Consider the following 24,659-nt stretch of genomic DNA (forward strand, 5'->3'; position numbering starts at 1 on the left):
CGCCAAGACAATACCGGAGCTCCAGGACATAAGTAACGTGGCAATCACGGCGGCCATAGAATGGCTCGAGAAAGTCGGACTTAAAATAGCTGCGCATAAGACCGAAGTAGTCCTGCTGAGCAGCAGAAAGTCCGTTGAGTGCATGCGTGTAGAAGTCAAAGGAGTTGAAATCGCCTCAGCAGAAACGTTGAAATACCTTGGTGTTCTAATAGACCGAAGGCTCTCGTTCAAGGCTCACGCAAGGTATGCCAGCAAAAAAGCGGCAATGACAGCAGCAGCCTTGGCGAGAATCATGCCCAACGTGGGAGGACCCAGACTGCCGGCTAGGAGACTGTTAGTGGCGGTTTCAAAGGCAACGCTGCTTTATGCTGCGCCTATCTGGAGCTGCGTTTCCACAAAGAAAACCTATCTAGATAGTGCCCGCGCAGTATCACGGACAAGGCTCTCAGGCTAATCAGAGGCTTTAGAACCATATCGGACGACGCAGCGCACGCTCTGTCAGGCATTACACCCATTGACCTGGACATAAAGGGCAAATACCTTGCGAGTGAGGGATACACTCAATTAGAGATCAAAGAGTGGATTCGAGGAGTATGGCAGACCAGGTGGCAAGAGTCACAACGGGGACGCTGGACTTACAAACTCATTCCGCAACTAACGGAGTGGGCTGATTGCGAGCACAAAACGGTGGACTACCACATGACCCAGTTCCTCACGGACCATGGCTGTTTTCGAGGGTACCTATGTAGGTTCCGCCACGTGGATACAGCCCAGTGCCTTTATTGCACAGACGCAGTGGAAACCGCAGAGCACATCCTACTGCACTGCTCCAGGTTCGCCGAGGAGAGGGCGCAACTCGTGGCGCTCGCTGGGTCACCTCTCAGCCCGAGAGGCTTGGTTGCTGCTATGATGGCGGACAAAATCGTTTGGGATGGGGCTCACGTGATCATCGTCACCATGATGAAGCGTGTCCGTAAGGACGAGATGGCCAATCGGAACTATAGATAAGGAGTACCCCCGTATGTTGGCGGGGCAAGAACTCTACGACTGGTACGCTCAGTTGGTCGTAAAAAGGCGCTGCTGTGCACCGCAAAAGAAGATGGTGTGCAACTTGGCACCACATCCTGCTCACCGATGAAATACCTTGACTGGCAGCCCCGGTGAGCTTGACAAGGACAGGAGAGAGAGCGGAGGTTTTTGTTTAGTACGTAGGCATAAGCCCTCAGCTGAGGGTTATGAATCGTGCATGCCATCCAAGGACATTAGATGGTATCTTTAGAAGATTTCATTTTCCTGCCGTATATAATAATAATAAAAAAAAAAAAAAAAAAAAAAAAAAAAGATCAGTTTTTACCTCTCTGCGCTGCGTGGACGACGACTCTATAGCCGGCGGCAGGGCGCGACGATACTCCAACTCCGAGCTGCGAATCATTTTAGCCGGAGGCAACAAATCCTCGGCAGGCTGAGCATTCTCCTCCGCCCTGCTCAAAGTGGTCACTTTCCGGACAATGTGCGTGGTTACACGGCGATGGCCATTTGGCGCTCTTTGCGATGTCTTGGTGCTTTCCACGCTGGAGCCCAATACCTCTGTGGAGATGCGTTTATTTCGCGTCACCTGTTGGTAATGAGTCGACGACGTTGGAATTGCACCGGCCGGTACCAAAGCTCCAGTCTCCGAGAGGCGACGTGAATTTCCCGTGGGATCCTGGAAGGTCACAGTGCGCTCAAAGTTGGTTCGTTCATGGGGAACGCTACCAAGGGGTGATACACCTGGATAATCCGTAATCACCGCTTCCACAGTGCGCTCCCTTTTTGTCTCATGACGATAGCGCAAGTTCGAGTCATCGATATTGGTGGTTATTGCCGGTCCTCGGGAGGAGTGAACCACTTCGGATCCGCTGCTCAGAACATCGCCCCTGCCACCATTTGTCTGCCGCACCAGTTGTTGTGTGCGCTTCAGCGTCGATTGTGAGCTGGAGTGCATGTTATCGTTATAATCGAACTGCTTACGCAGTTATCGATGCTTTCGTTTGTTTCACTTTGTGTCGTTTCGTTCTAAGGTTCGTTAGAAGATCGTTTCGTATTGCCGCGTTTCTTTTGCGCCGATTTTCGTAATTCTACGTGATTGCCAAAATAAGTTTAATTATTTGCCGGTCCTTACAATTTCAGTTTAATTAAGCCAAACCTAAAGCCAAAGTCAAATCCCCAAACCAGCACCGGATGTCTGGTTCTATGTGGCATTGCCCTGGAGTTTTTTTTCAGAAACCCCATCGAGAACTGAAGTGAAGTAAATTTAACCGAACCGAGCCAAAGTGGAGCGAGGGGGGTGGGTATGCCGAGGGGAGTAAGGGCAACCCCATTGTTGTTGCGAATTATTTATTGTGTTGTACGTACACATAATTATCCCAACTGTCTGTCTGTCTTGCTCTTGGCGCTATTTTGTTGCTTCTTTTGCTGCCGACATTTTTTGTTGTATTTTTTTTTTTGCAAAAATACACACATACGTACCGCAAAAAGTTAATGTACACCGCTGATTCATGGGCAGAGATTCATTAGTTTCGGAACACGCAAGCCTATTTTGCATAGGAAAATGGGGAGAGGAACGATATGGTAGTGGAACAGGGAATATGGGCATATTCACCGCTGGCCTTACGGCATATTTGCACTATAGGAAGTGTAGGAAAAAGTTTGAATAAATTTCCTCTTTTTTAATGTTGAACTTGCATATGTTGAGGGGTAAATACATAGTATACAGAATATCAAGATTCCAAGACATTACTCAAATCTAAAATAGCAGAATTACACATATTCCACTTACGTTCTGTGCTTACTACAAAATTTTTAAACAAATATTTAGGTTCAATATTAATCAAAACAAACAACAGTAATTGTTCAGGTGAAGGGGCAAATAATTCGCAAGTGTGACAAAATTGTATAAAAACAATGCAGCAGAGAGTGACTCTTTTTTGGCGTTACACTAATAAAAATAAAATAAACAGGAAGTGAACGAATTGTTAAGGGTCTTTATAATCACAGCTAACAGCTGGTTAGCTTGTAAACATATTCGCACCGCCTTGTTACAACCTCTGCTTCTAATGGAAACCTCCAGATTAATCTATATAGCTCAAGATCAATAAAACAGTTGGCCAGGCCAAAAAGATCGCCCACCCAGCATAAAAAGGCACGACAAATGTTTGTTTTGCATTGGTAATGGAGAACGGACTTTTTAAATGGAGGTTGCGGCTGCGTTTAACGCCTGCGCAGCACCGTGACAAACAAACAAACAAACAAACACACACATATCACAACCATTCCACCAAAAATGCTAATTGCAGCGTTTTAAGCACACTATAAACGATCCGCGATGTTTTTTATGTGATTATGACTAAAAACAAAAATGATAGAGAAATAAGAAAAATACCTGGGGCGGCGAGCGAACGAACAGCTCGAAAAAGTGTCTGTGGAGGCGTCTCTAAGAGGCGTTAATGGCTTGACATTCTCAATGAGTCTTTTGAAAGGCGGCAAAAAAAAAACTGAATCTGGTCTTTGCCTATTTTGGCTTTTTGGCTACTGTTCAAAGTTTGGAGATGTGCGATTTTCAATGGTGCCTGCCAATTTGCATTGCTCGACGACAAGGAGCGTTAATTCAGAAAATTATTGCAGCTCGAGGTTATAAATTAAATGGATAATGCATCTGAAGCTAATCAAAATTTCGAAATACCTTCAGTAGTTAAGCTTGGCAGGGTGGAAGACTAATGGCTATGACAACTAATTTGGCATTTTATTAATTTAAAAGAAATGTACAAAATTCCGGTTTTGGAGACAATTAAGAAAACATATAAAATGCAGTGAATCAAACACTAAATCATTTGAAAGCGCTTTCAGATGGGAGATTCATAAATTAAAGCTCATTAAAGAAAGGAAGAAAAGCAAACAAGCTGTTAATTTAGATATGGGTGATCTTCACTAGCATTTTCAGATTTAGACGATTTGTGGGCATATAAATTAAAATTAATAAACCATCCTCAGAACCAACGAGACAAACAATAAACCACTTGAGGAGAGCGTTGAAAATTGCAAAATAAAATACGAGACACAAACAACGCACAAAAAAAATGGTTTTTCAAAGCTACGAACTGGAACAGCGGCGAAAAATCCGAGACCGAAACCAAAACCGAAACGAGATGGAAACGGGAAAGGGGGTAGGTGGTGGTGGAGGGGGGGGTGGCTTCGAGTTCAACAGTGGGGTGTACGTCATTATTTTACAGCTACTTGACTCCGTTCGCGGGGCATTTTGTTTGCAAACAAACGAACGAATTGAAACAAACCGTGCCCCGCATTTCGGTAATAAACTTGTCATAAAAAAATAATTGAAATGGAACTAAATTGCAAGAGATTGAAATCAATTGAAATTGGCGGCATTTAATAAATCAGAGAGGCTGAGCGATTATAACGCAAGATTCTGACATCATGCGAAGTCGCATTAATTGATTGAAATCACTTTGGCTTTGGGTTTTGGATCTTTCTAGTTCACACACACACTTTATAAAGATTTTCCGGGTTTACGAAAAAGCGTTCCCGTTGTTTTCGTTCAGTTTTGTAATTCCGCGGTTCCCGAGGAACGCATGCGTTTTATTTATTTCTATACAATTTTTGCAAATATTTATGGAGAGGTATCGTGAAATGTGTGCGGCGGCGTCTCGACAACAACTAAAAGCGATCGGGCCAAGTTAAAACGCTTAAAGTGTGGCTTTGGCCAGGTGTTGACGCTTCTGTCGGCGTCGACGTCGCCGTTGCGGCGCTGCTTCGCTTTTTTTGTTTACAGGCCAGAATAGAAGCGAAGCTGAAACAAAGTGGAATTGGCACATGGCGATCGCTGCCTGCGTTGGCGTTGTCGTTGACGTTAACGTCAACGTCGGCGTCACGAGTGGAATATGGAATATATGGATATGGAATCGCGATCGTGCTGACAGCTGTGCGTGTGTACGTGTGTTGGTGGCAACACTCCACTGCCTCGACCACAACCTCTGCTGCCATTCCACCTGTTTCTGCCACCGCTGCGCGGTAACTCTTTGATGACGTATTTGCAACCAACACCTGTGTGTTTGACGCTGCTGCCATGGCAACGCGGACGCCGACGCTGGCAGCGACGCCCACGCTAACGCACACACACACACACACATACGCCGGCAGCAACAACAACAACACAAGGGCAGCGATGCTTGAAATACCCTTACAAACTGGATAATTGTTAATGGAGACACATATGTCATTTATAGAGATGCCCACTTTCAACCAAAGGCCTACAATCGGAAATGAGTTAATTAAGGTATTTTAATCCTTCCAAATAAATGCGTATCTTTAAGATCATCTAGTTCTAAACTACTTACTAAAAGGTATAAAGTTTGATAAAGGGAATAAATGTATACACTTCAACTTGACCATTACTTTTACCTGTTAAATAATTGCCCTAAAAGCCCAAGTAATTTAAATGCTTTAATAAGCTAATTGAATACTTCCGCTCGAATTGTGATCTCTTACTCCAAGGCTTACAAAACATATAAAGCTAAGCCCAAAAAGAGATGGTATATTATACAATACCGGCTTCAGTTTTCCCTCTCTCATTTGAAATTTTGTTGTGGTAGCCCCAACTCACACAGTGCTTCCAACCAAAGTCGTCGGTAGTACGTCATCCTCAGCAGTACAAGAACACCCGACCAAAGAAGAAGAAGAATGATAATAATGGAAACAAGACGAAGAACTTGATGATGGAAAAGAACAAGACAGAGGCAAAAAAATATAAATGAAGAAGTAGTCAAAATGGTAGTACATAGATTATGAACAACGAGTTTTGATTAAAAACCCTGTTGGGTAGTAAAAAAAACAAAAGAAACGTAGAAAACAGCGATTCGCTATGACCCCATGGTATTTTTGGGATTTCGCAGGTTTGAATTTCAATCTCATAACACATCACGACCAACTCATTACATCGCATAGTGACCCAAAAAGACGGCAAAAAGACGAAATGACCACTTATGTTAACAGGTTTCACTCACAGCAAATGAAATGATAAAGGGCAGCCGCGAAAAGCGTTGGAAAATGGCAAAGAAAATGGGAAAAAACTGAAAATTACTTGAAGCAAATTAAAACATTTTGTGTGCATTATACAATTTTCAAAGTTAAATTAATTTAGTGCCCGAAGAAAATTTCGCATTTATATAAAGACTGTAAGGGAAGCACTACATCAATAATTAATGCAAATTAGCAACAATCACCGACACATGGCATGCATTTCCCCCATCAATCTCCGGCCAAATAAGGCTGGCAAGTCAGAACTATTGCAATAATCTTGCACTTAGAAAGTCCAACGATTTCGATTCAAGTGGGTGTCGAAATCTATATGCGAGGCTGGGCCAAACCAGACGGAAGTGCCTTTGATTCGCGTGTGCTTAAGATACAAATAAACATTCGAAACACTCGCTCGCGTACTGCCAACATGGGTTAATTAGCATGTTACATGGCTTAAACCCCCGATGGCGTTGCCCTATATGGAGTAAAAGGCACTGACTGCGTCGACAACTACATCTGTTGTTGTTGGCCCGGCATATTTGCTGGCCATATTTATGTATGGGTAATAAATACGCTTAACTGCTGTCAGTTGTTTTTCGATTCACACACACTCTCGAAACGCTATAGTCAATATGGTCAATACAGGCAGACGTACGAGTAGACCCCACACCTTGAGTTTCCCATGGCTCAGAGAAACTGTGCAACTGAATTGCAAATCTAATTAGCCGCTGCAAGGAATGCGGTGCGGGGTGTGACGGGGAGGGGGTGTGGGGTGTGGGGTGTAGGTATTACGGCTAAGTACTCATATTGGGCATATGCTTATTAATACCGATATGATGCAACCCAGTAAACAAATGCTGCATTATGTTTGCCACTATTCGTAATTTGAGAACTGTTTTGCACTTGAAATGTGTTGTTTGTGGTGGGAAAACAAAGCGGAATCAGTAGCTACTAATATCCATATTAACCTCTCATAGTCTTACAACCCAACGGGAATCTCCACACGCAGAAAAAAATATGTAGTATATGCAATTTTGTCATATGCCATAATCATAATCATAATCATATTGATCGATATAACAATACTACATCTATAAAACTCAATTAAGTGCCCAGATATAATCGACATTTAATTAATTATATAGAAATATCTTATCTTTTTGTTCTCTGTACAACTCGCTGTTCTAGTTAGTCGCCCGAACCTCGAACGGAACTTGTGGGGGTGTCTAGTGACTAGTGAGGTGTAGGTGTCGCATCTCGCACCGCACCAAATACGTATGACATTCCTAGGGATATCACCGTGTGGGCTCATCATCATCACCATTGGCAGCTAGATCGAATCGTTTACCTCGTCGCCTATAATTTCATCTACACACTTGAAATTTATACAGCGTTGAGTTTTCATATTAATTACAAGTCATTAGAAACACACTTACATACATTGGCTAAACGCTTCACGAGTGCAAATAACTATTCCAGACAGCTCATGACATTTGCATACCAAACAGAAAAGGATGGCGAATCATAATTAGAAAGAGAGAGAGTGAGAGAGGTGGACACGGGCAGCTTGTTTCCTTATTTGGTCAAAAGCCAAGCTATCGATTTATTAATGAAAATCTGTTTGTTTTTATCTGCGATGGCTATAGATAGATTTCGAGATCGAGATTGAACCCACACACAACACAAGCTATTCAAAAATTCAGTCATCAATGTCATAAATTAAGACAAATAAGTGCATCTGTTGTTTTTGTTTCTGTTAGCAATCCGTTTTGGCCATTTGATATGCTCCACAGCCAGCTGGTCGAGAGTTCGAGTTCGCTGCTTGCGTTGAAGTCTTTCGTTTGGCAAGAACCGAGGATTGCTGATGTCATGGGCAGGGCACTAAACAAAAAACACTTTTATTCCACCTGATTTTTTTTTCAAGTAATTCTCGTTATTGTCCGTTGGCGTTTCTCAACTGGCATTGACTTTATTGTAACACATACCTTGGCGTATTATAATAAATCAAACGCCACAAACAGCAGTCCCAAAAAATAAAAAAAAAATATCAAATAATAATCTTTTCAAATTCGAACGATGACGTGAGAATGTCTGGCTTTTCGGTGGCTCTTTGGTCATTGTATTTTGGCTTTCTTTCAAGGCGTTAGTTTTCATGCCTGGGCGACCTGACTAAACATCGGTCATGGCATTTTGGCCAAATATAAATGATTGGCATACATACATGCCCGCACCACTACTCCCAACAACTAACGAGCAATGAAAAATGGCAAATTGCTGGGGAAATTATCTGATGCTCATAATGAAAACGTTTGTCAGAACAATTCGACACAGATCTCAACGATTTGGCACACACCGTCGCCTTGGGGATTGCGGCAATTTATTATTTAAATTTAGCAATTGAGCGGCTTAGGAAGTTTACGTGGCAGCCGCAAGGTTACTCTAAGATTTGTAGCTCTCGATATGGCGCTTTGGGTGTACTAAATAAAGCAGTAAATCGCGTAATACGTTGGCTGCATAAATTGAGTTATTGGTGGGTATATTAAAAAGAGTACTATGTTTTGCTATTTAATCGTACAGCTTTTTGGTAAAGTTTCGTGTAAAGCCAAAAAAAAATTGGGCCACAAAGATTTTTGTAGTTTGATGATCCATCTAGGTAAAAGTATCTCAAACCAATTGAATGAAGTTGTTATATTTAATTTATCATCAGTTGTACTCGCAACTAACTAGAGCGCGCTAGAACCTGTAATAATTAAGCTAAAAGCTGCCATAAATATGCACTAATTTGTTGCGGAATCATTGAGACCACGTGTTAAGCACTAGAAATTACAATGCAGCTCAACAGGTTTTATGTTCTCAAGTAAAGGTAAAGTCTCTGATTGATTGTATTGTTTTTACTGTTGTTGTGGGTGGTTCATAGTTTATAACTTAATTACAAGCTAAGCAGCGTTACAAACTGCCAGCGGCTGCTGTTTAGAAAATTGCTCCAGCACTTATTATTATTATATTTTGTTCGCCTTTAACAATATATTTTCATTTTCCCAACGCGCTGACCCACAAAACACCGATCATTAATTGAATATACAAAACAGCTTTGCACACGAATGGAAATAGGAATTATGTCATAATTGCAAGATGTCGATTGCGATTTGGATTTAGATTTGGATAACAAAAAATTAAATGAGACTGAGAATGCTGTAAGTCAAATCATTTGGTATGCAAAACAAGAAATATCCTTTTATGTCGATCGCAGTTAATTTGCATATTTTTTTTTTCTCTGAGCCACATTCGGATGACATCAGACACCCGCAACAGCCAGCGACAATATACATAAATCCTTGGCGGCAGGCAGACAAGAAATAATGAATAAGCCAGAAAACAGTAAACAGTAAACAGTAAGTGACGCGCGATTGAGTTTCACATTGTCAAGTGATTTACAATTCGTTCGCCTCAATTGAATGAACGCCATTTGGCAGCCACAGTTGCGTGTTGCTGTTGCGACTGTTGCTGCGGCTGTTGCCTCATGGTCGGTGAACTGGCAGCATCATTGAGCATTTATGCGCCCCATCGATCAAGTTGGAGTCAAGAAAAGCCGCAGCCACATCGACAGCCAACAACGACGACTTGAAAAATGCATCTGCGTTCGTCGCAGATTGCGAAATATCCCAGTTTCGTATTGACACACATACTGCGGAAATGTATCTCATCGATGAGTCAGTCAGTGCCAAAAACAATATAATTGAAGTTCTTTAATCACAGTATCCGTCATTTTAAATTCAACATTTAAGCTATATATCAAGCTAAATGTTGTTTTTATACTCATAGAATATTTTTGATATCATGCTTATTTGTCAAGTGTGTTTACTTTTAAATTTCTTCATAAATATCTCGTTTGACATATTTTTGTAAAAGATATCCCACAGGGATTGTTGTTTTGTTTAAGACTGCATCCCAACGCAGCATTTTATTGGGCCGGCTTTGCCTTGCCTTGCTGCCAGTTGTTGTGTAGGTGGCCAAAACCACTCCCCCCGCCCCCCACGACGCCTTTAAAGCCAACTCGCGGCCTTGCTGCCGACGAACTGTAGCAGCAGCAGCATCGTTATGTGTGTCAGTCATCGGCGGCGGCAAAGAGAAGGCAATCGGGTTGCCTTAAAAGGCTGGGCCGTGTTTGCCAAAAAAAAATAAAAAATAAAGATCGAGCGTAGTTTGTCGTAGCGTGTCAAGACTGTAGCTATCTGGTTGCTGTGTAGGCTGCCGCTGCTGCCAAGTCGGCTCAATGAATCGATCCAAACGCCCAAATGAAAACAAACTCTAGACCGGGGGGTCACCTTCAGTCAGTCAGTCAGTCAGTCAGCCAGTCATTCAGCCAGTCATTGAGTCGCAAAGAGCGGCTCGTGGGCGTTTGCTTTTGCTGACTCGCTGACTTTGAATAGCTGCCCACCAAAAATCAGCGCCCACAGTTTTGCTCCAATTGCTCAATCAATGAAAATATATAGTTATGTACAATACAGGTATATATATGGTATACCTGTAGTATTTGCTCAACAACTCACCTGGAAGTGCAATATGATGGTCCAGATCAGGCCCAGGGTTAACTTTGGATTGCCATCCACAATATCCTCGGCGCGTATGTTGACCAGTTTGATCTTCTTGTAGCGCAAAAAGTCCAGAGCCATTTGTGCATTCTGCAGCATATGGAAACGCATTTTACCCTTCTCGCGTGGCTATAAAAAATAAAATATAAAAATCCGAAGTGAATAAAAGACATTGGCGAGAGCGTGACAAAACTGCTAAGAAATCAATTGAATAACACTTACCAGGTGTTCGCCAGATAGCACCTCCAGGAGTGAAAGTAAATTGTGACCATCGCGCAGATCTTCGAACAAGTCCACCACACGACGATTGGCCTGCAGATGGGGGAGGCGTTATAGTGGAATACCAGTAAAAGTCCATTCAAATAAATTAGAGAGTAACCCAAACAAAAAAACAAAAAAACAGACATGCAGGTAAAACAACTCAAAAAACTGCTGGCACTGAACAGCAAAAGAAACAAGCCGCAAGGTAAAATTAAACATTTTGAATAAGCGGCTAGTAAAAACTCAAGAAAACAACATCAATGAAAAGTGGTGTATTAACCCTTGCAGTTAAAAAGAAAATTTTAATCTTGCTCAACAAAATTAACAATTGGAAAAAAAATAATAAAAACTTTATGAAACAACATCAAGAAATATTTAGTTGAAGGTAATCCTTTTTAGCTCGACTTACAGACTGAGAACAACAGGGTATGCCATTTGTGGTTACACAAACATGTAGCATAGTATAGGTCTGAAAATCGCAGGAAATTCATTTTATCGTATGTTAAAAAAAATAAGAACTATAAATTGTATTTTATGATTATTGGCTAGTACCTTAGCATACTTCCAATGCTGCTTGTGGGAAAGGTGTTAAATGGAAATTTCAAAAAAAAAAAATCAGTAGGTTTCACAAATTTCAGTTAAGTTTTATGCTTTTGTGGTGGTCACCATTTAAAGCTCGATCATTAACTCACCTTTTTCAGATGTTTGTTAACCCATTTTGTGAAAGTCTTCTTCTGAATGGCATCGCGTTCGTCTAAAACGGGAAATTATTTAAAAAAAAAAAAGAGCGCATATTAGAATTTCTCGATAAACTTGATTTCGTAGGTTAGTAGTCAAAATTCCATGCAATGATTGAGAAGTTTATGCCGAAAGAAGAAACATTTCGTATGGCGTCATCGTTGATTGAGAAGTGAATTGTTTATGTAAAACACTCAAAATTCAACCGCCCACAATCAAAGTTATTAATTATCGGCAAAAGATTATTTCTAGATTTCTTTTTCAACCAATTTTAGCAACTCAAGTGCGGGCGTTGAACAATCTTCATAGGGCCTTAATTAACTTGTTTGAACAAATGTTTCAACTGCCGGCAATTAATGTGCGATTTCCCTATTTGCGCTTTTCCTATCTTTATTTCCGTTCAGGGTCTCGGAAAACTTTGGTCAATGTTTTTCGAAAATCGATAAGAAGTGGGCGGGCAGGAGTTAAGGTAGCTTTTGGCTTTGATTTGTTGGCTGACACATGGCGTGAGTGTTGTGTGCGTGTGTTAGTTTGTGGGAATAGCCCATCTACAGATAACCTAATGGTCATGTTGCCACAACTCTCGGCACAAAAATCAAGCATTTCCAAGTTGTTAAACATTTCGAGGTAATTAGTAAACTTTTTTGTGGACTGATAACTCCATGCAGGGGCAGAGCTGAGCAATAATTTAAGTTAACCACCCTTTTTCAACACAATCTAATCAACGAGGAACAAAAGAAATGTTCTGCAGATCCATAAAAAAAAGCAAACCCTACAGAAAATTTAGAACGTCAACGAGAAGGCTCCTCCAAGTGTCGAGCCAATTGTAAAAGTATTAATTCGGCTGATAAACCCGATAAATTCAAGTGCCAAACACATAAAGCCATAAACGTAGTAGATCTGAAAACAACGAGCAACTCAAAGCAGAAGCTCAAAAGCAAAACAAAAGCGCTAAAAGATAAGGAAAATAAGTGCCAGAGAGAACAAGTGACTATAGTTGAACGATCCCAACCAGTTTAACTCTCTTCTCTCTACATTACCCACTCTCTACGCCTTTTTTAAATGGTAAGAACGAAGCTTAAATGCCCTTGCAAATGGATTACCAATACTCCAATTTATGTTCATGCTTAATCACTTAAGGCGACAAAAAGTCTAACGAGCCAAAAATTAACTTAGTCGTGTGGTCAACAAAAGAAGCGTGTTTATTGATAAACAATTTGTAAAAGAGTCGTACACAAACTAATTGGCAAATACGTAATGGATCGTTGTGGAAAATGGACGGTCCAAATCCAAGTACGGTAAAATCTTCCTAGAGCGGACAACTCTCTTAAGCGAACAAGGTCCTTCGTTGTAAACATACAATGTAAAGCAGGTGTTACATATATAACTATAAATATTTTGTTGCTACTTATAGCTTTTGTTGTGGTTAAGGAACTAAAGTTTGGAGCACATAATATCAGAAGATATCTCCCTTAAACGGACAAAGTCCTTCGTTAAAAATTTCAAAAAGAACATATGTCATTACAGTGATTCATCGAATTCCAGGCGAATACAATTTTCGGAATTGCATGACCAAATAAATATTTGCTTGTAATATAACACAAAACCCAAAACCGTTAATACCCTATCAATAATTTTCCAGCTCTTCACTTACAGCTAAGTCAAGTCGAAGAGAGTGACAGAAAGAGATAGAGAGAGTGTGAGAAATGGAGAAGCGAAAAGATCTTGAACTTGTTCCAATCCGATGACTCATCGGTTTGCAATTTTCCATTCAAGCGGAGATTCGAACTCTCAAAAACTCGCCCCATTCATTGAGGTGATCCGATCTTTCCGCAGAAATCTTTCTGCACGATTGCATGCAACACCAAGCCGATTCGTAATCGAGCTTATTTTTATCATCCTCTAGGCCAAGAACAACACACAAAGAGTTCATAAATATTCACACAAATAATGATTGTGCAAAGGTGTACGACTCCGACGGCACAAATACCATAACAGGGTAGCTCACACTATCTGGATATGTGTCTGTATGCGGCTTTTTGAAGAGCGCGTGATGATGTCACGTTCTAAGTTGAATTTGTTTTTGACGATTAAACGTTCGTTAAGTTGTTGTAGAAGAGTTCGGAGCCGCTTATTTGATATTTGTTAATGTTTATTTTTGCATTTAGTCATTCTCATTGATTAGCACACTTAACCTTAGAAGGACGTTTGATCATACAAGTCTGATTAAAGAAAACATTTAAACGCTTACTGGAGAGGAATCCAATTCGAATTTTCAAATTTTCAAATTTTACAAGATATATTATGTTAGATATATTTTTGCATATCTAAATTAGGAAATTAGCAACAAGGCTTAAGGCTTAAGGCTTTACCAGTTGAACATTTTTATTGTTCACTTTTATGGAGGGCGACGGTTGCTTGATCGTGTTTTGAACGTTTGCAATCAGTGATAAGAAAATTCACTCACTTGCCAGATATAAATAATGAACTCACACTTTACTATTAGCATAGGAAAATGCACTTCAAATTGAATTCAAAGTACTTCCCGCTTTTATCTGCAAGTCAACAAAAAAAAAACAAAAAACAAAATTCCCAACTAATGGCGCCAGCAAATTAGTGCCAGGCAATCGAAAACGTATAACCATAAGCATAAAACGCCCATATAAATGCTTACAAAAGTCAATAAGCATAAACCCGTTCTTTTTCGACTGGACAAATGAGTTCATTTCGAAATTCGTGGAATTCTAATGCCAACCGAAATTTTGTTAATTTGACAACACAGTATTCGTGGCGTCCGAACGATGGAAATATCAAGTTCCCAAGAGAACAGGGATGATTAGACGGTAGATCATACCCTAAATTCAATTCACCCCCAATGAACTGTAATGAACAGTTATTTGGCTGTTATTAAATTCAAGGTCGAGATGGCAGCACCCTTCTATTTGATCAGCATTTGATGTGCCAAGAAAGGTGCGACCAATGGTCTGCGAATGTGTTTGTATTTGCCCACCAAGAAGTGTCAACACACCTTCTAATTTGGTGATTGTCGGATTTGTAATATGTATTTATAACACTCGATAAGGCCTTGAAAAGTCCGCCAAAAGATACGAAATGCATTGCTAAAAAGTGAGATAATTATTTGTCATAGCTTAGAATTGTTTGTTCTTCGTATCTGTTTCACATTCCTACGGATTTTGCATATATTTCAACTCCAAATCTTTAAACCAGTTGGGAAGACTAAGCTTAAATATTTACTTAAAAACTTCTATGGAGTCTAAGCTAGCATTTAAAGAGGGTCTTGACCTTGACCCTTTATAATTTGCTCCCAAGCTTGGCTTCCGTCAGTTGTAGTCAGTCGTTGGAAAACATGTTTGGGGTTAGTTAAGCTTAGAAATATATATGAAACCGCGACGGATTCATAATTGAAATTCATACAAACGAGATACAAACGAAGCGAACTTGAAATGCAAATGATTTCCGCTGCGGCAATTAATAAATCTTTTTCTTTGATTTCCAAAAAATAAAAATAAAAACGGAGGCAACATCAAAGAACTGGAACACAACACATGCCAAAAGAATCGCAAAAATCCTATTTCCCACTTACGCATTATGTCCCAATCTTCTATAAAATGATCCCAAATGGACATGCTACCTTTAAACTGAGTGAGTGCATCCTCGTAGCCACCCTGCGGCTGCGCCTGGGTGGACGAGTGCTTGGCCTTTTTGGGAGCAGCCGGACTGCTGCTGTTCTCGTACAGCGGCGATGATGCACTGCCCGTCGTCGAGTGGCGATGATGATGATGATGATGTTGGTGGTGGTGAAGACTGCCGTTGTTGCTGTACAGCTCCCGATCCCGCTGCTCCCGCTGGACCTGCTGGTACTCCAGCGTTCCATTGTTGCCACCCGGCGAAACGGAAATTCTTGCCGGTGACTGACTGCTACTGGTGGTGGCATGATGGTAGCTCTGATGATGGTGCGTCGTCTGGCGGGAGCTGCTTCGTTTCATGGAGTTGTTGCTGCCCGGCTGCTGCTCATTGGGATCGAAGCCCAGGCGGTCTTTATAGTAGGAATGCGATGTCATCTTGCGGGTGGCACATTAAAAGACTCGGATACACTCGAAACACTTTGGGTGATGAACAACACACTCCTCAACTTTCGCCGCAAATTCTTTTTCGCTGTCGATCTTTTTTTTACGATTTTTAGCACGTTTTGGAGTTTATGTTTGTTTTGCGATGGCACTTTGTGATTTTTATTTTTATTGCTCTCGGTTGGATGGACCTGAAGTTGGAGTTGTCGAATTTAAATACAAATGATTGTGAATTTTGTACGCCTAAATTAGCTGAGATGATTCAGCTGCAGACGCAGCGATCCGCGTACTTGAACGTGAAATCATCAGAAAACAGCAATTGCAAATGAGTTGCAATTAGCGAGATACCAAATTCGAGTGTACTAAGCACTAAACTAAATTTAAGTAAAAGTTCTCGTTCAGGAAGTCGACTATTTGCACACGCAAAAAAAAAAGATCTATGAAAACTTGCAAAAATATAAATGTTGTCTATTTTTAAAGCAATTCCATTCTGAAACATTTAACAATCTGTAGAAGTTTTTCTTTTTGTACAAGATGTTCCTCATACCAAGTATTAATTCTTTGTTATGTTAAGACTTGTTACTTGTGTTAAAGGTCCCTTTAAACTTTACTCCTCAATATCCATTGCTAACCCCAAGATCAAGTTTAATATTTTAAATAAATATTATTCCATCATTTTTACTGTGTATCTCAGAAGCGTTTTGTATATAGCTGGTGTAGTTGACTTTATGTTTTTGTGCGTTGCCGGCATTTTGTTCCAATTGGCCGTTGGCCAAAAGAAAACGTGCTGGGCGAAATGTATCTAGCAGATACACTGGTGTACATGGTGCATTTGTCGCCAGGGGCGAACGAACTGGCGACGCCATGTATCCATCAGATACAGCCAGAGATATGGGATACCGAGATAGTGGAACACAATGGGAGAAGGGCGCGATCGAGATCGCTTCACTTTTACCCGACAGCCAAATTGAAACTTATAGAGATAAATTGAAACTGAAATCAGACGCAGCTGCACCACACAAAGCTCAAGTAAAAGCGAGCACTTAATTCATTTCATTCCGTGTCCACTTTTTTTTTTCTCATGTTGTATTTCATTTCTTCTTCCATTTTTGCAATCTTCACAATGACAAAACTGCGATCCAATTTTATTCGTGTACTTTCATTTGCAAAATCTCCACTTTTGCCCCGATTTTAAAGTTACTTTCGGTGCTTTGTTTTTTGGCGGGTGATTCCATTCAATTCATGAGGTCAGCTTGGAGCTGTATTTCTGGCTCGGACCCGTAAGCACACAATAAGTATAAATAAATAAATGCCTAGACACGCAAACAGCTGCGGGCCCAGGAGACGGGTTGTCGCTCTGATTAGATACGAATACATTTATATATACCCAAAAGTCGTATGTAGATATGTACGAAATTTCTTTCGCTCTCTCAACTCATTTTTCATTCAAAGTTTGTGTAGTTTATTTACTTTTCCAATGAGGTACATGGATTCTAATCTGAAGTTTGTAGTACAAAATCGAATTGTTTATTGTTAATCAATTCATAGCTATAGGTACCTATTAACAAATTAATATTCCTACAGAAAGTAACTTGAATTAACTAAATTTTATTGTTCAGTTGTTAAAATACTACTTTAATTGAAAGGGTGTATAAACTTCGGCATGCCTTCTGCACTTTTGTCAATTTGTTTGCATTGTCTGCTTTAAATTTTTAATTTATTTATGCAAACGCTGGGCGTAACGTAGCTAAATGACAAACAAACAATTTTTCTTGGCCGTTTCTGTGAACTTTTACTTGAATTTTGGTTTAGTTTTTAGTTTTGGCTCATTTTTTTTAAAGATTTTTTGGTTTTTTTTTCACGGTTTTTGTTTATATTTTCCATCGTCAACAGTTTTTTGTGTCTTTTTTGCATCTTTCACTTTGCTGCAAGTGGCTTTCAATAATTTTCACTCATATTTTTTGTTGCTTGTTATTATTATGGGTTTTTTGTTATTGTTATTTGCTGGCTGCTTGTTCCGTGTGCATTTTCCATTCACATGCAAAATTTCACACAATAAATTCACGGAAAATATTTCCCCACTGCCACTGTCTGAACTTGGCTTTTCGCCTCTCTCTTTCTCCCTCCTTCCACTTCTCCTCCCACACCTCTTCCTCCACCTTCACCACCGCCTCTTCCTCCCCCACTTTGTGGCACAGTTATGGCAGTTGTGCATTTTCTCTCATTTTCTAAGCCAGGTTTAAACGGGAGAGCCGGAATTAAGTATGCCTGGCATGTCAAGAAAGCCGTGTGTTCAGAACTAACAGGTAAAAAGAAAGAGAGAACGCGGTGAAGAGATAGGGGCGGAAAAGAGGGTGCACTGAGAAAAATCTTATTGAATTGGAGGAAAATTTAAATGGTTTTTAATCCAGCTATCTAATTTACTTAACTCCTTTTCTTTAGATAAATCCTATAGTATTCTATTCTATATGTAGAATTTTTGATTTTAGCTTTAAAAAAATGAAATACTTATATTTTCTATATTCTTTTACAGTTACTCTTTTTACTTTTACAGTTTTACTTTTTACTCTTTTTTTCTTTTACTCTTTTACTTTTACAGTTATTCGAAACAGTTACGATACAATATATTTGTGTTTGAAACACATTTTTTATATATATTTTCTTTAGGTGTATAGAGCGGTGCATGCGTTTGGCATGACTAAATTGTCTTTATAAAGGAAAAACCTAAATGAAATGAAATACACACTACATTGCGACTTTGTGGATTTTAGTGCGTGTGCAGCGATCAAAAATCCGAGACCAGATCGCCCCTAAAGAGCAATTCAAGCTCACCAAAATCTAAAGGAAAAAAAATCTGACAAAAACTGGTTATTGAATGAAAAGCCAGCCGACGACAGACAACAACAACAAGAACAACAACAATAACAAGAACCACAAAAAAATGGCAAAAACAACAACGCACAACTAAAAAGAAGTTGGGAGAAGTTGAAAATTTCTCGTTTGCGACAAGCAAATATCTTAGAAATGCAACACAGCTGCTTGGATTCTTTTTTTGCTTTTGAGAACTCTGTAGTTCTGAGTTCATGGTTTCCATTTATGATTTCCTTTATCGGTTAAGTTTATTTAGGACGATAACGCAACGATGGACATCACAGTCCACTCGATTTAGTCATTTATTTATTTTTATAGTGTTTTGACGTCTTTACTGCTGCTTCAACACAATTTTTGCACTAAAGATAAACGCGGTTTGTTTTATATAAGTTTTGAGTGTTGATTTTGATGGCAATTTGATTATAATTTTGCACTTTGCTTGAGGTTTCTTCTCACTTTTAAAGGGCCAAGTTGCGTTCGTTAACTGCGCGTAAGTGTGTGCGTTAACAAATTGTTGTTGCCACACTATACACACACATATATGCATTCATATACGGACGCAACGCACGCACACACACAGTCACTGGTAAGGGAACGAAGTTCTAGCAGATAAACGCCCAACCGCTCGGTATCGCGGTTCAAATTTGACTGAGCGCCGCTGTGTTAAGCGAATTCACTTGGGTGCTGAGATACCGATACAACTGCAAGAGCCACAGAGATACAAGAGCGCAGAGAGCATACAGAGCGAGAGAGAGAGAAATAGCGGGAGCGGAGCGGGGGCGAGCGATTTCAGGTGAGTGTGAGTGAGCGAAGCAGGTGTACTGCGTGATAGTGTTGTTGCTAACAGTGCTCTCAGTGAGCAAGATCACTTGTCCAATTTGCTGCGAGTGAATAAACGCACATACTCCGTTCACTAACGTGTTCATTTCTTCAGTTATTCACTCGCTGGTCGTTAGAAGTTCATTTCGATCAAACTGATCAAATGATCATTGTTCGAAAAGGGATGAATTTAATTTGCATTGCGGTGTAATATTAAAACAGAATTTCGGGATTAATATGTATAATTAATATATTAATTATTAATTAATTAATTAATTAATTAATATTAATAATTAATTAATTAATTAATTAATTAATTAATTAATTAATTAATATTAATTAATTAATATATCAATTGCGGATCAAATGTATTAATGCATTGTCGGCATGTTCAATTTACTCATTTGAATAACTCTTTTTATCTGGATTCACTCAAAAGCAGCTCAAAACCCACTGCGTGGCCGGTTTTATGTGGGAAGATAAGAGCGTAAGAGCGGCAAGTCAACGCTCTTTGAGCGTTCCAACATACTTCGAAGCTTAAGTCGCAACAAGAATGACCAAAATTGTGCCTCTAATACGAGCGATATAAAGCGCACTGAAAAAAATGTATGATGATTTAGTAACATAACTTTGCAGCTTAAGGCCTTGATCTCAATTTACATCTCTTAATGCATTCGGAAATATTTGAGTTATTCAAATATACTTTAGGACTCAAATTACTCAAAATCACTCCTCCACATTTATTGTTCATTCTTTTATACTATTTTTTCGTGCAGTGCTTGCGAAATGAAAAGAAATTCCTCATATTTGGTCAGAGCGTTAGCTATTCTTCTGCGGGCCAGAGGAAGCCGCTTAAACATGTGGGCTCGCCGAGAAGCGAGTGTACAAAAAGAAAATAACATAAACCGCTAATGGTCATGGCCGTTAATAAACAGAAAGCCCTAATTTGGCTCTCGTCTTTCTTGTGGTTTATTAGTCAAGCCGCAAAGAAATGGTCATGGAAATCGAGAGACCACAGATCGACACGCACTTGTAAACAAATTTGAAAGCTGCAGGTTGAAAGAACTCTTCTGTTTGTCATAAACACAAACACGACCGGCGGCCAAAAATAAAAAAAATGATGTGTAAAAATAGTTGAAGAACCCATAAAAATGTAGGATGCACTAAGATGAGAGTGCAGAGAATCGAGTGATTTTCAATTTTCCCACTCAAGAGCAAAAACTAAGAGCATTCGATCAGCTGAGATGCACCAGCTTTTAGGCCTATTGGCTTTTCAAAAAAAAAAAAACGCGTTATGAAAATGGAAAGTGGAATTGCATACGAGTACAAAAAGTGGAAGTGTAAATCGATCTGAAAAGCAGCTAACGAAAACAGCTGTTTTGCTTTCAACGGAAATCCTATGCAGACGAATTTCAGTCAACCGAGTGTGCGAATGAGTAGTAATCACTTGTATTCGATCATCAACGTGAGTCAGGTCGAAAATGTGACTAAGCCTCTCTGTGTCCATAAATGAGTATCGAATTTTTGGCGTAGGCTTAATGCGACCAAGTTGGCCTTTTTTCGGTTCTTTGGCCAAAATTATACACCTATAGAACCAAAGGGGAGCCACACAGCGAAAAAATCACACATTTTGGATAATGGTAATTCATATGACAAGATTATACTTTTATCAATAAAGATGAAGAATACTCGAATCTATATACCTTTTAATCGAAAATACTTGGCTTTTGAATCATTTTCAATCGGAAGCAAAGTTCATTCTTGTATTTTATTCGCTGTTTATTTTACCTATTTAAGCAATACAATAGCATTTTCCGGCCGTGTGGGTATGGTCTTTGGGTCCGCCTTCGCTCATTTGCATGTCGCTCAGCTGGAGTTTCAGTCGCGATCTCCGTCTGGGTCTCAGTCTCAGTCGAGTGATTGCCGCATCTAGATAATCCAATCCTTCTACTCCAACACTTGGCAGTCATCTAGTTTCCCTCTTGGCCGGCCAAACAGCCAGCCGGCCCACTTCCTCGAGTGGACACAACTCAACCCCCAGACAATCGATATGTGTATAAGTAATTCAACTGTATTTTCATGCACTTGCTGTTGTGGTTTTAATTAGTAATTGGCAATCGCACATCGTTGAGCAGATTTTGAATTACCATGGCCATTGGCATTGGGCAATTGGGGGGTGTTGCGAGGTGGAGGTGTTTTGAAGAGGGGCGCCATTTAATTGCCAACTGATTGTTATGGCATTTTGAATTGCCTTCTGGCACGCCATTGAGTTGGGGCAACAAAAATATACATATATATCGAGCTGTTGGGAGGAGCTGGCAATTTGCATGCCAATCAAGCGAGGATTTTATAGAAGCCTAAGGAACTTGGGCTTTGATTTAATTGTTTGAACAAAACTTAATGGTTTATTAACGATTGAGTGGACTCACCCACATAGTCACTGAACTACTGCTGGGCCAGCAGCAGCTGCCGCCCATAACTCTATTGCCATGTATTACTAAACCGCTGCCCACGCTCCCGCCCAAAGTCTTCGGAATTCCGCCTGTCACAGCCAACATCCGTCTCAAGGCAACCAGCAACCACCAGCAGCACAGCCCCAACAACCTTACAAAAAAAAAAAAAGAAACTCAACTGAAAACTCAGACTCGAACTCAGACGCCGCTGCAGACAATTTCCCGTTTGGTCTCGGAATGCCGGCAAATTGAAATTGCAATCGAGAAGAAACGACAATTTATTCGCACTACGTCATGTGCTTAACACACTTTGTCACATAAATGGTGAAAAACTTACAATTATTCTTGATTTTCAGCTTATAGATACACAAATTTATACAGGCTTTTTTTATTGTGACGTTTATTGAATTTTTGAAATAAAGCTGAAAACTATTATTGGCATAATTTATGATTGTCATTCAAGTTTATACATTTTAAACCTTTCAAATATGTTTTTTAATGCCAAATATAACACTAGCACTAACACTAAAATTATTTATTATTTTTATATCAAGAACAACAAGTTACTAAGCTCTAAGGTTTTCTATAGCGAAACAAAAAAGCTAAAAAACAATTTAGACATTCCTAATACATCACTAATTAAAAAACATTACATGTCAAATGTATTACGCATGCAGAAAGTATTTATTGAAATAAACACACTACTTAAACAAATAAGATTGTTCCCTTAAAAATTAAATCGCTCTGCGTTTTTAACGTTCGCCAGCTGCGAATTGAGACATTATCCGCATTAAGTTTTTGCAACTCTCGAAATAATCAGAATGATATGTGTGTCAATGTGGCATTTGGCCAGGCTTATTGTGAACAGTCACAGTGTAAACAAGTCAGGAGATGGAATGCCGGCTAAGTGGACTCCCCCACTTCCCCAAAACTTCCAAACCACAAAAAAGTTACATTTTTCCCTCATATTTTCGTTTTTGACTGACTGATATTCCCTTATTTTTGTACTGACTTTGTAAACAAAGGTGGCGACGAAACGGGAAAAAACAATGGTATATGGAATATTCGTGTAAGCTCACTTCACTTCACTCCAAGGGTGCCCTGCCCCGTGGACCCTCCTCAATGGAATTGGGTTTGGGTGACCCACTGAAGTCAGACAGTCCCCAGTAGTGAGTGTTGTTACCCATCCCCCAGTCGAAAAAGTAAAACTGGTTTACAACACCAAGTAGTGGGCGTTTCTTACACTTGAAATAAATATCCAAACTTTGAAATATTTTTGTAATTCATACCAAATTTAAAAATATTTCATTACTTTTTATCATTCATATATAATATCACAAAAAGTGAGTTTAAACCTTCGCATACAATTAATGAAAATACTTCCCCCAACTAAGCACTTTCAGTATTTTTATTTTAAGTATTTCACAAAGTATTTTTCAAAGTGTACCCGGTTTGCTGTTCACTTTTATTTGCGTGTAATGTCATTTAAATGATTGCTCGATAGCTGACAAAGGCCAACTTGTTTCGCAGCAGTGACGTCATGGTCACTCCACCCACACATGTATGTATGTATGATATCGGCAAAAAAAAAACATCGCTGTGATATATATAACAGGTCATAAATATCCATAAATTGATATTGGCTGGAGCTGAGATCATTGCAATTTCTGTGAAAGCCACAAAAGCGGTAACGCCTTGAATGAAACTCCCACAGATCTGAAAAGTAATGCCACTTGATCTAGCGAAATAAAAACATTGCACAACATCTGCGGAGTATAAATATATAATTTATACGTATTGCATATACATACATACATCTTCCCCCTCGATAAAGTATCTTGACCTCGCATAGTCCCCGAGTGTCTCATTTCGTGGCTGTCGATCGTCACTGGCAATTAGTAGCGTAATTAAATATTTGTGTACAAATAATTCGTACGATTCGTGTGTTCCTGCGTACATTTTTATATAGATTTTATTTATATTCAAGTACTTCGGCGGTCCTACGCTTTGATCCACAGTTTTTGCCTCTCATTTGGAGTTGACAAATTGACACACAAAATTGCTTATCTTAATGAGTCAGAAGAGTTTCTCGGTTATATATACATATATATATATATATGGGGATGTGGGGGGGGAGCAAAAGGCGCCCGTGGATTGGGGAGACAATTGTCTGGGAAAGGTGCCATATGGCGTTTTGTAGCCTTGGGGGGAGTTAGATACCAAGATATTTACTGCATGTGCGTGTGAATATGAATCACAAGTATCACCTGCCAGCCAGGAAATCAAGATGTTTGTTTGGCTTCAAGCGCTACAGTTTTGTTTGGCCATTACTCCATTTTTGGTCATTATTCTTGCATGAATTTTTCTAATGCAATATAGAGCACCAAAAAAAAATTAAAAATATTTAGTCTTAAAAACACATCAAATCATCTCCTATATATTCAGATGTGTCATCAGACTTTAGTCATTACATTCCAGAACATTTAAAAGTGTCATAACTTAAGACGAATAATTACCGAAAGCAGTCGCTGGAAATAGAGAGATAAAGTTATGGGAAGTGGCGAAACATAACGAACGAGAAATGCAAATTGAATTGAAAACTAATTAGAGATATCTATACAAACACAGGCACAGCCCATCGAGATATAGATACACAGCTGCAGAACGATATGGGAGACACGAGAATACATAACGACAATTAAAAAACCCCAATGCTAAAAGAGAATCGCCGAAAACAGAGAATGCGAATACGAAATAGTACGATACAC

The 24,659-nt window shown here is 39.6% G+C and overlaps 1 protein-coding gene across 21 annotated transcripts in view, besides 1 other annotated feature; it reads right to left on the bottom strand.

The window, feature by feature from the left end:
• Positions 1 to 1,337: part of a mobile genetic element that runs on past the window's edge.
• The window catches only part of shot (short stop), a 77,874-nt gene that overhangs the window by 41,998 nt on the left and 11,217 nt on the right, over positions 1 to 24,659 (bottom strand). For 8 of the 21 annotated variants that reach the window (NM_001169676.1, NM_166018.3, NM_001259378.1 and 5 more), the window contains exons 1-2: positions 4,539 to 4,712; positions 1,355 to 2,117 (exon numbers count right to left, since the gene is read on the bottom strand). In NM_001169676.1, the coding sequence (NP_001163147.1) occupies positions 1,355 to 1,984 (630 nt within the window). In that variant the 5' untranslated portion in view covers positions 1,985 to 2,117; positions 4,539 to 4,712. Of the gene's footprint in view, positions 1 to 1,354; positions 2,118 to 4,538; positions 4,713 to 10,619; positions 10,791 to 10,883; positions 10,974 to 11,331; positions 11,392 to 11,474; positions 11,493 to 11,614; positions 11,677 to 15,312; positions 15,940 to 19,075; positions 19,270 to 24,659 lie in introns of those variants that run through there. The other 13 variants (NM_001144187.2, NM_001144185.2, NM_166015.2 and 10 more) reach the window with 4 other exon arrangements.

The sequence above is a fragment of the Drosophila melanogaster genome, chromosome 2R (genome assembly GCF_000001215.4).
Source record: "Drosophila melanogaster chromosome 2R".
NCBI lineage: Eukaryota > Metazoa > Arthropoda > Insecta > Diptera > Drosophilidae > Drosophila > Drosophila melanogaster.